Source organism: Toxotes jaculatrix, chromosome 6 (genome assembly GCF_017976425.1).
Source record: "Toxotes jaculatrix isolate fToxJac2 chromosome 6, fToxJac2.pri, whole genome shotgun sequence".
NCBI classification, from domain to species: Eukaryota; Metazoa; Chordata; class Actinopteri; family Toxotidae; genus Toxotes; species Toxotes jaculatrix.
In genome coordinates this window covers 16,688,275-16,703,553 of record NC_054399.1, presented here as the reverse complement: position 1 = coordinate 16,703,553, position 15,279 = coordinate 16,688,275, and the positions used below count along the sequence as shown (strand labels likewise).

General features: G+C 41.0%; 1 protein-coding gene across 1 annotated transcript in view; it reads right to left on the bottom strand.

Annotated features, from left to right (window-relative positions):
* Positions 1-731: 731 nt before the first annotated feature.
* Positions 732-15,279, bottom strand: part of nek7 (NIMA-related kinase 7) — a 56,917-nt gene continuing 42,369 nt past the window's right edge. Inside the window, exons 8-10 of the mRNA XM_041039715.1 lie at positions 13,083-13,177; positions 4,603-4,716; positions 732-1,897 (exon numbers count right to left, since the gene is read on the bottom strand). Of these exons, the coding sequence (XP_040895649.1) occupies positions 1,787-1,897; positions 4,603-4,716; positions 13,083-13,177 (320 nt within the window). The 3' untranslated portion in view covers positions 732-1,786. The remainder of the gene's footprint in view (positions 1,898-4,602; positions 4,717-13,082; positions 13,178-15,279) is intronic.

Here is a 15,279-nt window from a genome sequence, read left to right as displayed (position 1 = left end):
CAAATAACTACTAGCAACACACGATCAAAATACTCTGTTAACCATAACAAAATAACTTACACTTTCTTGCTCCTATAAACTTTGATTTTGTATTTAACACGTTATTAGTATTAAATGTTAATAAAAAAAAAATTAAAGAAAAAAATATAAAGAACATGGGCATACATGTATGATAATCCCACTGAACAGTTAACAGGCTATTTGATAATGTTAAAAGACAATTAATAAGACACTGAAATAAAGCGTTACCAATTATTGTTTATGTACTATACCTTCCATGTGGTATCACTGTCATTATGTAAACCAGTGGAAGTCAGTGCAGGTCATTTGTGACCCACTGGTGTAAACCTATTAACTGTTATTAAAAGAAAAACGTTCCATCCATCCAAATTAATAAAGGGTCACTAAAACCCTTCAGTATTAAAACTACACTTCACGTCACTATATACAGTAAAACCACGAGTGCTTGTTTTTCTTTTGTTTTTTCAGCACAAGTCTTCGATATACTTTCCATAAACGCTACCTTAACATATCTATATAAACTGCTCTCTCTATGTGACTTTCCTTTTTGGTATCTCAACTGAGGACAAGAGCCATATAAGCATGCTGCGATTTACTCACGACACTGACGCTACACAAGGCATAGATCGGCTGTCTCTTTAACATACACTGCAAACTTACACAGCAACATTAACAATCACAAAATTTTGTCTACTCAGACTACCGTTCTAGTGGATCCACTGGACCATGACGGAGAACTATGCGTTTTAAGTTTTTTTTTTTTTTCATGTCATGTTTCACTGTGCTTTTGCTGCAAAAAACCTAAAAAAAAACTACGTAATAACAGTATATTTTGCTTAAGCTACACCGAGGAGGAGATATTTGGTGTCAGTGACTAAGGTAAACAGCAGATGTAAAACTGCTTTTGTTACAGCTCTCTCTAGGCTGTCAAAAAAGACATTCTGAATTTTTCAAAGACAATACATAGGTGTCAAAATGACTTACATTCAAAGTGTTGTGGAGACATTTGCCCATGTTCTCCCTCTAGCACATCTCTAGTGTACCCTCTAGATGATCCTTCCTTTCCCTAATACATTCATTAGACATGATCACCCAGTCTTCCCGCTACCAGGATAGAAAGTGCAACACAACAACACTTTAACCATCAACAACACTCTGTTAAGTCTTTGCTGCCATTGGGTAGAAATCTCTTCACTTCAAAGTTACTGTTGTGCTAAAAGGCTTCATGGTCTTTTTGTGTTATTTGCTGACCACAGGTCATATGAGACACATCAAAAGCTTTCAAGGTAATTTTTATTCGCATTTGCACTGATGGACTGTTTTGAGGATAGGAGGTAACACCTCAAACTATAATCTAATTTTACTATATCCGTGAATAGCTGCTTTAAACAGCATCTGCTAGTAGCAGATGACTTTAGGTCACTACATGAAAATACAAAGGACATGCGTTTTAAAGCCATACCAACAAACACATCAGTGAGTTACAACACACTAAGTCTAAGGAATGGGAGGTCCATCTGACAAAAAAATTATACTCTATAATCTTTATCCTAGGGCAGAAAAGGTTTGGGTCTCTGTCATGTTATAGACCGTACCATTACCATGGAAATAAAAATCTGTTACATATACTACTTATCACAAGGAGCTAAACTCTGGAGTAAGTTATTGTATAAATGCTGATAGATGTGTACAAGTCCAGCATGAAAAGCGGGGAGGGGGGCGGCTGGAAGGAGTTCTGCAAGCTATAGTGTGTGTAACTCTTGGCTTAGCAGCCCTGTGTCATGTTCCGCATGTGTTTGGCAATGTCGTACACATAGGTGATGTCCGGCCTCTTCTCTGGGTCAGGGTTGATGCACATATCTACCAAGTTCCTCAGCTGGCGAGAAGGATAGGAAGGGTGTTGGTTGGAAGGTAAAGAGAGAAATAATACAGTCAATGACACTAAAGTGAGACTGATGTTAAAAGAGCAGCGCCAGAAATGAACAAATCCCTGCTAACACAGACTGACTCGTCTTTAATTGCCCCCGAGATGAGCTCTTTCCATGATAGCAATAATAAAGCAACAGGTAACCAAGCAGAGACAAAGACGTGAGGCAGGGTTAGTGCGCTAATCACTTATTGGTCTGCTGAATCCACTTTTACCCAAGCCCACACATGCACATCCACCCGCAAGCGTACACACACACTGCTGCCACTCCAGTGCCATCCGGAGACAGCACTTACACTTGAAGCGGAGCGAAGCGGCTGATTGGAGCAGATAGATAGACAGGCTCGCAGGCGGAACAGCCACCGCCATCATTAAAAAAAAAAAAAAAAAGAAGAAGAACAGAATAAAAGATGGAGAGGAAAGAAAAAAAAACATAACATCTACGCAAGGTCGCTATGGTAACCGTCTGCCGACGGCCGCTGTTGCATGGCACCAGCTTGGACGGGTTCTTGTCAGCTGCTGTTTATATACTGTATTTGTGTGTGTGCACGTGTGTGTGTGTGTGTGTGTATCTGTGCCTGAGTGAGAAAGTGAGAGAAAGATGCAAATTCAGACAGTCTGAGAATTAGTCCCACAGAATGGAGATTGGGGGGGGGAAGATGCAGATATGTAAAATATTCATGCACTTCTTTGCATGGCGAGTGGGGCGGGGGAGTGTCAGGTGGGGGAGTTGGAGCTAGTGAAGGGAGGCGTGGGGGGGGGCATAGATGGAGATGGTTAAATGACACAACAAAGATGAGCAGCTGACAGTTTGCTGCCGATCCTTCAGGAGCATTGTTTACATCCAGACAGGCGCTGCAGGCACCCCCCTCATCTCCATCTCTCCATCGCCCTGTCTCTCGCTCTATCATTCCCTCTCTCTTTCGCTTTGTCTCCCTTTCTCCTGGATGGGGGTGACATGTGGGGCAACGCAGAAGCTCAGCATGGTGTGTGTTTGTGTGTATGTGTGTGTAGAGGGAGCTCTTGTAACAAATATACACTTGCACAATTGCTCTTGCATATACAAAAACACACACATAGACACCACAGAGGCTTGAAAACCTCGCAATTAGCCTTTACCAGCCTAATAAAATGCCACAGTAAAATAAAAGCCTGGCTCTGCAGGATTTATTATTTGACTACAGAGACATAAATAAGGACAACCTCTTAAAATTAGCCACTGTGGACTGGCAGATACACTGACAAGTGGAAGAGTGGAAGGCACAGAGGTAAAGGCATAGAGATAAGGGACACAATAGGAAGAGCACGTTTTAGCTTTGAGGATCCTACCTGTCAGTTTCTAGGCAATTTAAATGTAACAAAATATAATGCACACTTAATGTACAGTATAATGGTTTACACACAAGCGAGTTTCAATTGGACACATTAATATTTCTAAAAGCAGAGCAGCATGGATTGGAAAAAGGTTAGCTGAGATGTGAAGTATATGTCATTTAGAGCTTAAAAAATTAGTCGTAGTTGATAATCAACTAATCACAAACTGATTGTTAAAGTAAAAAATGTCAAACGTTTTCTGGTTCCAGGCTCTCAAATGTGAAGTTGTTCTGTTTTTTCTCTGTTTTATATTACTGTAAACTGAATATGGTGTTTGGAACGTTCATCAGAGGAGTGGGCTGGGAATCTTTCCTGTAATCTTAAATTTTATATCCTTAACAACTAATAAATTAATCAAAAAAGCGAAAAGATGAATCAATAATTAAAACATTTGCTAACTTCATCACCAATATCATTTGTAGTAAAAAAATAAAAAAGGTAAAACATGCAAAACCACAACTTGAGGTTCTTTAAATCAGATCAGATATGTTGGGGGTGTCTCCTGCCTTTTAACTATCAACTAGTAAAACTAGTGTTGAACTGGGAAATGCAATAACTCACAAAGCTTTTGAGCATAACATCACAAAGCAGTGTTAGTGTTACATGAATCCAATACTTGCAGTTTATATGCGCCTATGAGTCAGTGTCTGAGTTTTTGCGTGTGCACACTTGACTTAATATATTTAAGAGAAAGAGGCAGAAAAGTAAGAAAAAAAATGCCACCCACACAAAGAGGGCATGCAACACAAAGCCATGCTCATTCATACACGTCACCGGCAATCAGCTATAAGGCAATTTTTAACCACAGCCCGACTACATTACATTTATGGGCACGGATAAGTTTACGCGGAATCACAGCAGATGATTTAACATTTAGTTAGGGAAACATGACACTCCAGCCCATTTAGCTTCACCCCACTCTGTAGCATGGCCAGATGCTTTTGATATGTGCATTTAATTTTCAAAAAGTAAAAATCATAGCCGGTCTTTTGATCACAGAGTAATATCATAGCTCAGACAGTTGGGTGGATTACGCTTACATCTAAAAAAAATAAATAAATAACTAAAATAGTCAGTACAAGTAAAAATCAGCAAACTGGCTCAGAGAAAGGGGAACCGGCCACTCCTCCTTAAAACAGGAGAGCACTTAAAAAATGTTAAATATTTCAGTTTCTTTTAAAGGAGTTAAGGAGTAGAGTCTATGTGCCCTTATAAAACACTGAGCAGGTCCAAATCTACTTTGTGCCATAGCAGTAAAAGGCAACGGAGACAGTACTCACCTCCTCTGAGTAGTGATCTGAGGGAAGAGGGGGGTAGTCGCACTGTTCTATCTTCTTACAAAGGGAGTAAAGGTTCATCTTATCCCCATAGAACGGGCTCTGTAGGGCTGCCATCTGAAATATAAAAATATGACGAAAAAGGGAAAGGAAATGGAGAAAGAAGGGGGAAAAGACAAGAGGACAGGGCATGAGAGGGCAAAGTAAAAACTTTAAACACCCAATCAAACAGGTGCTACACAAAAAATATTCTACAATATGGTAAAAGCAGAGCCTACACGGTTTACTGCTTTCGAGCTATATGCCTAAAACACGGATTGGGTGTTAGAGACAAGCAAGACAACAATTCAATATGTGTAAAGTTTTGTGTACATATCGAATCAGTACACACTTATGTATTTTTATTATTATTGTTTGTTAGAGTGAGTGATGGTCTGAAATTCAAGTGAACCAAAACACAAAAATCCATGAAAGCTTCCCTTAGCTTATGTGTTTTCCTCTTGTTTGCTGGCCCTTTCTGCTGCAGTGCTTCGAAAACTTAGAGATGAAAATGAGAGGAAACATAGATCTGAGAAAGGAAAAGAATGAGAGGAGAGGGGTGTAGGATTGCGATGGGAGAGAATTTTTCAGTTTGCTGAAGCAGTGAGAAAACCGTAGCCTCTCGAAAAACAAATGCAAGCCGGCAGAACAGAGGGGAGGCAAATGGGAATGGTAAGGAAGAGTGGAAAGGATAAGGAGACGTTTGCTGGTGAGCGGAAATAGGTGAAGAATCCCTCCTGTCTTTCTAAGAGTAGAAAACATACCATGCCATTTCTGCCTGGCTTAGTGACTGACTCGCTTCCATGTTGGACCAAATGTGATAACTAATGATAAATAAACATGGTTGTCGATGTTGATGAGATGAGCTGTTCTGAGATGTTGGAGCTTAATTACATGGTTTTAAATTCACTTACATAGGAAGAGATTGGTTGTATTAAGCATATAACTAATAAGTTTATATTAGGTATTTCTGGGCAGGAAAAGATGTACACGAACACTGTGTGAAATCTGCATTTCATGCCCTAGACCTGTTTTAGGGCAGAGCTTATTTCTGAGCACCTTGAAAAGTTGCTCAGTTGCTTTAAGAAGAAAGGAAGGATCTACTGGACCAAAGTGAAACAGGATCCGGGTTCATTAATGAACAATCAGTCAGTGCTCAAAGGCTTTAGAATACATATCTAGGTTTGTTTCTGTACTGTGCGCTTTTCCAATTTGAGTGTGATCTTGATGAGTGTTTTTAAACTTTGGATGTGTTAATTGATAGCAAGTGAATGGTGGGAAATTGGAATAAGGAGGATGCATCGCTATAAAAGAGCAAGATTAGGAAAACAACATGACAAGTTTCTCATAGTGGGCAGATAAAATTTTGTTGAATACTATTTTAACTTTGTTTTGTTTTTTCCTCTTAGGTGTCACTGCATTGTTATTGGGGAATGTACAGTATGTGTTTGACAGCCTGCTAATTGGTAGTGTGAAAGTAGATGAGAGCAACATCTCCACATATGAATCCAAATGGAGTCATTCCATACAGAATACGGCAGGTTAGTGTGAATGTGCCACCTTCCACAATATCAGGCACCATAAAGACACAACACTTCTGTCTTTAAAAAAAAAAAAAAAAAAGGTGCAGGAGCAGAAGCTGTGTTCTAGTTACTATTGGGGCATGCTATCATGGGGCATGCTGTGCTATGGAGTACTAATTTAACATTTCAACAAAAATGATTCAACAATATCAACATTTATAAAGCAGATTTTACTGTTCAATTGGCTTCTTCATCAGCTCACCCATAAAGTCATAAAAACTACTACTACAAAAAAAATAATGATGATAAAAATCTAAATAAAAAGTGTGGATTTTCTCACTTTGTTGTCTGTAGCTATGAGAGTAACCCATTGACACTGCCCAAAAAGTGCCTAGCACATCCTCAATTTGTAAGTGCTTTCTTCATTTTAGTCTTCACTGACAAATGTGTCAAATATTGATAGCGCAGAGAGAGAAAAGTTTTTGTTCCCCATCGGGCAGATTTTGACAGAGTCTCCCCGTCACAGCTTCCAGTGGGAAGTCAAGATGATGGCAACAGAATCTCAGTGGGCTCCCTCTCTCTTCTGGACATAATTCACTCTCGCTCAGTCATCCGCTCTCTTAATCAAATGCTCACATTAATACAGTATATCCTCACAAAAATGCATGTGAACAGTAAGTGAAGAGGACCTCCCTCTCTTTCTCCTTGGACACCCCTCTCCCTCTGCTCCAACAATTACTACTGAGACTGGCACAGCAGGCGGTTGACAGTGATGAGATGTGTGTGGAAATGCGTATTCTTGTGTGTGTCAGCAATGATGCACTTCAATTAATAACAAAGCCTCATATCTCCAACCTAAGATTTCAGATTTGATTGTACAGTGATAACAAGACAAAAACAGATGCAGAGGCATGGATGAGTACAGCAATGGTACATTCTTTAAAAGTGAGTACTCAGAAATAACAGATATGGTATCTCCAACTTTATTTTTCCCAGTTTCCCCATTCATGACAGACCTTCACTAATTGAAGACAACAATATATGTAATAATTTTAGACTAACAATTTAAACCTAATTGTCTAAACCTCCAGCAAATCAATCACCAACTAACTGGCCATTGACTGTGGCCTATCAAAATCATTATTCTTCCAGTGAGACCAAAAAAAATGTGAGATCTCATAGTTCACATCTTTCATTTTCCACTGAAGTCAACAGACACCTTGCACTTCATTTCAGAAACTAATCACTTTCCAACAATAACATTAAGAGCTCTAAAAACAAAATACTATGCAGCAGTGCCAGGTTGACTCAGAGGGGGATCAAACTCAGATTCAGACCTAGTTGGCTTTCTTTCAATAGGGACTGAGTCATGGTGCCCATGTTTGCAAAGATAAATAAATAAACAAATACAAAAAATGCTGACTACTTGCTTTAAAAGTTTACTTCGGTGTCTTAGAAAGGACAAATTGGGAAAATACTCTTAATTGCTTAATAACAAATGTACATAACACCTTTTAGTGCAGGTAGTGTGTCTGGTAGTGCTTCCCAAAAACATACATGTCTCGGTGAGTAAGAGAAAAAGAGGTGGAAGCAGAAACAGACAGAGAAAAAAGAAGAAATTCAGCCAGCTACAGACACCAGGAGGCAAAGGGTTAAACAAGACCCCATCGTATTTTCATGCATCTTCTGCTTTTGACAGATGAAAAATGTCAACTGTCCTGTTTGTATTTGGGAGTTTTTGCACTATTCATCTGCTTCATTAGTGCCTGCTGCTCCTAGCCCCTGACAGCTGCCGGCCCCCTGCTCTCAGCACACACACACACACACACACAAGCATAAAGATGCATGCCCACACACACACACACACACACACACTTATTCCTTTTTTCAGACTGTGTCGTCGCAGTGGGTTAGATGATTGACTCACTCTCTGACCTCTGAGTCCCTTGTGTGTGTGAATGTGAGACTGCGTGTGTGTCTGTGTGTGTATGGTTCATTGATATTCGAAAGACATACAATGCACACGCATGCCTGCTGTCTGTCTGAGGGGTGTGAGCTGCTGGTGGCAGAATACACGCACATCCTCACAAAAACACATGCATGCACACAGACACCCACACACTTTTATTTCTATATTTATGGGGACCGGTCACTGACAGTGCATTCCCTGGCCCCTTACCCTAACCTAAACCTAAACCTAATTCTAACGTGAACTCTAAAACCAAGTGTTAACCTTCAAACAGCCCTTTGAGGGTGTGTCAGAAAGTGAGGACCTGCCAAAATGTCATCACTCACTCCAATGATTTAAAACCGAAACCCTGTCATCACAATGTAAAGCCATACAAGCACATACAAATGGGCACACACTCTTTTCTTTGTTACTCAGCTCATCTTCAGCTGGCCAGGTTGTGCCCTCCTCAGCCCAGGCATGTAAAGCCAGCCTCTCTGTCCATGTAAAAGGTCTGGATGGGGCCTTCCAGTTTAATTAACACTGATCCAGCTCTCTCTCTCTCTCTCTCTCTCTCTCTCTCTCTCTCTCTCTCTCTCTCTCTCTCTCTCTCTCTCTCTCTCTCTCTCTCTCTCTCTCTCTCTCTCTCTCTCTCTCTCCAGTGTCTCTCCCTGTACACCAATTAAAAAGAGCTGTGAGAGGCTCCTGTCTTCTCCCTCTACCCCTACCCCCCCTCCCCATCCCTGGAGTCCTTACAGCCCGGGACCACAGGGCATCTCACAAGTTCTCAGTTCCGCATTTATTAACACACATGCAATTATAGGCATATGCCACATCAAAATAAACACCTAAATGTTAATACACACATGCAAAATGCATGTATATTTTCTCTCTTGCTCTCTCTCACACACATACACAAACATGGTCACACACACACACACACATATTACTGTAAAAGTGAGAGAAATGATGACTTTTTTTATGTTCTCACTGGTCCTGCATGAGGCTTTATGATGATATATTAATCAAGGCAATAAGTCACAGTGTAGGGACAGTCATTAAAAATATACCTACACCCAGTGGAGTCATTACTCCTCTACTTCAACACAGTAAAAATGGAAGAAGGAAGGAAGAAAAGACAAGAAGAAGAATAGATGCATGAGTTAAAAGAGCCAGATCGTCCCAGAGAGCTGAACTTTTGAGGGAAAAAAGCATGTTCTTATGTGCCCATCTTAATTGAATGTTGGTATTTGAATTGTGAAATCAAAAAGGAAAAATTCAACACTTTGGGAAATATGCTTATGAGTTTAATGATCAAAAGATTGATACCAGTCTATCTGTCAGTTAAATACAAAGCTACCACCAGTTTAGCTTAGACTTTGGATGAATCCAAAATAGACAAACTCTTCCTACAAGCTCCTGTAAAGTTCACTAATTACAACATTTTACTTAGTTTGTTTAATCTGTACAAAAACTTAAGTGCAAAAATAACAACTTGTGGTTTTAAAAGAGAGTTATTAGTTTCATTTGTAACAGACAGATATGAGATCGGTCTTGGTTTTCTCATTAAACTATTGGCAAGATGGCAAACAAGTTTATTTCCCAAAATATCAAACTGTGCTTTTAAATAGTCTACAAGCTCTTGAGTTAAGACATGGTCATGAAATGAGCTTATAAAGACACAAATGAGTTGAATGTTCTACATCCAAATGTTATTAATGCCTTAAGCAGGAAAGAAGGGTTTTAGGGCAGGAAGGAGAGAAATGGATAAATAAGACAGGTTAGGGGTCAACAAATGTTTAGAATGGTATAAAGGCCAAAGGACACTATACAGAAATGGGTTAAAAACCAAAAAAGGTTGTTGGATATGTCACAGCCAGACTCTGACATTGGTATGAGGAATGCATGTGTTAATGTATCAAAAAAAGACACACAGTATGAAGAAGGTTTAAGGATACCCAGGCTCTGTTTGCAGAAAATATTACAGAGAGCTAGCCACAGGGGCAGCTCATCACATGCAAACGGCAGCTGCTGACAACCCAGTATTTTTGGGCCTCATAAAACCAACAGCAAAACAAGAGGGGAGAGACAGGAATGAGGCAGGAAGCATGAGACATGGGCACAGTCAGAGGTATGGACGGCTGAGCTCCATACAGGAAGGAGACACATTCCTGTAAAGCTTTTCAATATATTCTCCTCCTCTGCTAACCTTTATACAACCACAACACATCTGTACAAGTGGGAGGCCAAGAGTGTGTGTGTAAAATGTTTTTTTGCTAAACACAGAACACGCTGAGCAAGTGCGTGAGAATTACTAATGCAAATATGAAGTGGTTTTGACTGTGAGAAAAAGGAAAGAGCGCTAGGAGACTGCGATCTCTCTGATTGGCATGTGACCAGATCCCTTTATTGCTTTCCAGGTCACCATAGGAGACAACCCTGACGAGTGCAGCATCCCTGTTTACCACAGTGAGGGAGTTAGAGTGAGGGGGCACAGGGCAGGGTCAGGCGATGTAATGAGGTTGGACATGAGGAGAAAGGGATCAAACAGAATGGGAGATGAAGATAGACGCAGATACAATGACCAGGTATTGACAGGTGGACCCTTTGGACCCTAACCCAACCCCCGGGCACAAGAATGAAAAATGCAGGCTCTCTCAAATGGAGCCGTTTCACACATAAGGAACCAAACTCCCCTGGATACAAGCACACATAATCATGGATGTGCACGCACACACACACAAAAAAACCTCAACACACATACCCTCAGCCCCTACTGTATGTCCAGAGTGAAATCAATGAGTACCAAAGGGATCAGGCGTGGATTTCTATGTGAATTTCTTATGCCTGAAGGTTAAGTGAGGAAAAGGGAGGCATACGGAGGGGAACATAGCAGAGGGGAGGAGAACAGAGCAAAGAGGAATGGAGGAGAGAGTTTGGGAGAGAAAGAGGCAAGTTTCCTGACACCAAGTGTACTGTGGAGCCCTCTTACCAAGAAGTTGGAAAGCAAGGGCATGTTCTTCAAAAAGAATATGCATGACATGGTGAGCACTCCTCTGGTAACAATAAGGTTGTAAAATCTTTATCTCCACAGGCTCCTTGCATGGCTCACCTTGACCTGATGGTTGGAGTTCTGTCTCTGCTCTTGTACCTAGTATTTTCTCTCAGAATGAACACCCCCTATCTTTCTCTTCGCTCCAGCAATCTATAACCCTGCTCTCACTATTTGTTATTTTCCCCTTCCGCTTCTCCCCCTGCTCTCTCCTTCTCTCTAACCTTCTATCCCCTTTTCTTCTCATTCTCTCATAAGACTTGAGCTGCCTATGCCCTTACCCTTCTCTAGCCTCCTATATTGTTTCTATATAAATTCCTAAACTTTTTCACCTTATACCTTTATTCCCTGTCTTTTGACCTCCTCGGGGAGGAATAAGTCTCCCTCTGTCTCTTTGCTTTTGCTCTCTGGCTTTCGCCTTCCCTTTCCTCATCTCTGGTCTCCATCTTGCTTTCTCAGTGTTTAGTCTAGACTGTGAACCCGGGCAGTTCTCCTAAGGGTGAAAGGTATAAAAGATCGATGCACTGAACCCCAAATGAAACTGTGAAACAATCAATGCTTGGGCTGCACGTGCTGTACTATGACAATTTCAAAATGAACAGCTTTCTCAACAATTTATTGAAAGAATTTTGGAAAAAGTCACTATGGACAGAATCTTTAAAGAATATTCAACTCTCAAGCATGTAGACGTTTAGGTTAAAGAATAAAAACTGTGCCTAAATGTATGGAAATTGATCATTATTAGTTCTTAACCAAACCTTAATCCAAATACCTTAACCTGACTTAATGAAAATTAAATCCAACTCATCCTAACAAAATGAACCACATCAAAATGACTTTAATCAAACAAAACTGTTTAGTGCTCATGATACCTACACAAACTGTGCAACAGGAAAACTGTTTTTTATTAACAGTAAAACTAGCATCTTCCACGTAAACACACACGTACACCACACATAAAAAGTACAAAAACAGAATGTGACCTACAGCACCCACTGCTCTCAGCCATACACAGGCGCGCTTTACCGCGGTGCATTGTGGGGAACTAATTAGCATGAAGGACTGTGGTCTCTGCGCAACCATGACCTGCACGCTGAGCTCAAACTTCTTCCTTGCGTTACCTCCACCTCTATGCCTGAGGCGCTGTAGAGAAGGTGCAGTCACTGGTGCGTTGAAATGCAGCCCAAGTGATCAGCAGCTCAGGGGAGTTGGGAGAGAGGAGGGGAGGAAAATGTGGGTGTTTCCTCGGCCAACAGTGCGTCTCTGAAATTGTGCCTGTCTGTATTCTGTACACATGGAGGTTGGTAATGTGAAAAATCTGATTGACTGCTATCATTTATGTCTATCATTGGTCTGCTCCTCAATCGTTCCTCTTTGCTCCATCTGCTGTGTGCTGCTGCCGGGCTTGTATCTACTCAGTGTGGTCTACAGTCCTGTGGTGCTTTGCTCCTGACTAATCAAACTAGTCAGTGTCACTGGGAGGCCTTATCTAAAACACATGGCCACGTCAGTTCCCCTCACTCACCAGCTTTTCAACATTTAGCAGGTTCCTTGGCTAAAGACTTGGCTAAAAAACTTTAAGTTTAAGGCTTCAGCTCAGCCAAGCCATGGCTAGAGAAGTCAGGATGACGAGAGATAAGAGGTAAAGAAATACAACATACCATTTAAATCTATTATTAGTCTGTAATAAAAGAGTGTGTTTTAATTTGCATGTCTAGCGAGGCTCATTTTAAATACAGCTTCGCTTATGTGAGAAAGTAGCAATAAGTGTAAATATTTTCTTACAGTACTCTATTATACTGTATGTGGGCCTGAGGTTGTTTTGTTTGTTTGTGTATGTGTGTCTCAGCCACTGTGTTGTCACGTCACTCCTACAGTCGACTGCAGCGTGACAGTATGTGCACATATTCCCATAGTTTACCTCGTAGAGCAGGCATCCTAGCGACCAGATGTCAGATTTGAAGTTGTATCCGTTTTCATGTATCCTCTCCGGTGACATGTAGTAAGGAGTACCCACTGGAACAGAGGGGGAGGGGGACGGACGGGGATGGGGAAGCGGGGGGGGTGAGAGAGAAAAGGACAGAAGGAGATAGACAGAGGCAAAGAAGGAGAACAGGACAAAAAGAGAGAGTGAGTGTTAACATATTGCATTGCAAACCCATGCTTCCCCCAGTTCATCAACATCACTGACACAGCTCACACAGTACAGAGAAACAGGTGAGGAAAGGAGGTGTAGTTTCAAAGTGTGACACATTCACAGGTTGCAATACTCACCATATTTTAGCAAGAGTACAAAAAGGAACACTGGAGGGAGACTTAAAAATGGGTTGGCTCTGCTAATTCTATGTAAGATGATATTTAATAAGGTTAGATATCATCATGTACTCCCATACAAGTACCACAAAGCTGCATACGTATGTACAGCAGACACAGTCGCGCACACAAAACATACATAAATCAGTTCTGATTAGTGGGGCTCGGTAATGATCTAAAACAGTAGTCAGTGAATACGCCCAGGGAGCAGTGGTGGAGCCTTAAAGGTTTGCCAGTTTCTGGTTCTGGTTTTGAAACTCAAGAATCCCAAACTGCCAGGGCGACTGGCAGAGCTCCAAAGAATCAGATCTTCACCCAACTGGACACAAAGAGGAACAACAGCTCAATATCACATCCACAGCACACTGCAGGACGCTTTGGAGATTTGCTGCTTTCTTAGCTGAATATGACTGGCCACCCTTTTTCATTTGCTTTCTGTTTAATGTGATTTCCTATGTAGTCTATCAAGCACGTCCAGCAGAGATTTTATTTTAATCACATATGGTTAAAGGATGGAAATTTTACCAGCCCTTTAACCTGTGCTGAGCAGCTCTCAGGCTCTGCTCATCCCGAATTCTCGCAAAGCAAACGTGTGAATGGAAGGCTTAAGTGAAATATAACGATGACAGCTACACCGGCTCTGCTGAGCGGCTGTATAACCTCCATCCATACTATCGCTGCATATATGTGTTTAGGCTGTGTGCAGTGAGTCAGTGGTGTCCTTGACACTACAGGATGAAAGGGAAAACTAAGGGGACCCTTTCATAGAATTGCTGTACATGTAAGGTTAAATAAAAAATAATCTGAAAAGAGAAGAATTTCTAAAACAGATTTTTTTAAATAACCCAAACTCTTCCCCAAACTCCTCCCCCCTAGCCTATATACAAAATGCGCAGGAATGAAGAAGAGTTTTTATAGAGGGCAACTGGTAGTTGTTGAATTTACAATACACACAAACAGCTGAAGTGAGTTAGGTAGGTGAGAACAGCTCTCAAGTGGAAAGAACTCAGGAGAAAAGTTAAGGAAAAAGCCATAACTGCACCTTCGCTTGTAGTACTAACATGTGCGCGCTCACACACACACACACACACACACACACTCACACAAACTCTCCAGAGCCATTCTGCACATTAACAGGTCGGAGGAAACTCAGCTGATGTAACTGCAATTAATAAAACTATTACAGCGGGGGTTATTAGATTTGAAGTTTATGGGAACTGAAATGAAAGCTAGCACTTTTAATTTTGGTGCACATCTAATTGGGTTGAGAAAAACACTCTTTTATCTTAAATGTGCGGTTTTGAATAATGAAGTGTTACCTGTCATTCCAAAAAAAAAAAAAACATCTGCTCAGGCAGAAGCAAGAAAGAGCACATAGAAGAATAAACGGGACTGGGGATTGCTATTTTAATTGGTCATCAGGTTGGTACTGTGGTTTGTCTGTGTGTGTGTGTGTGAGCTGTGAGGTCTCATGGTGCGGTCTGAACAAGCTCCCCTAACATTCATTATTAGTTGATTAAAAAGAATCAGCCTCTCTTATGCTAATAGTTGCATAAAAAAGGCAGCAGCGCTGGGCTCAGGCTCCTTCAGCATGCTAAATTAAGGGCACATTACTTATTCATGCAAATAAATTGAAAGTCATGTTGGGATTGATTTCCATTATTGTGAATGGCTATGACAACACTGTATTCTCTGTGTAACAGGGTAAGCGTTCTTGTATAGGAGGTGATGCTATCCAGTATAAAGAACCCCACTCTTCCAAACCCCTGCTGAATGTACGGTAAATGAAGCGAAATCTGTCGTTT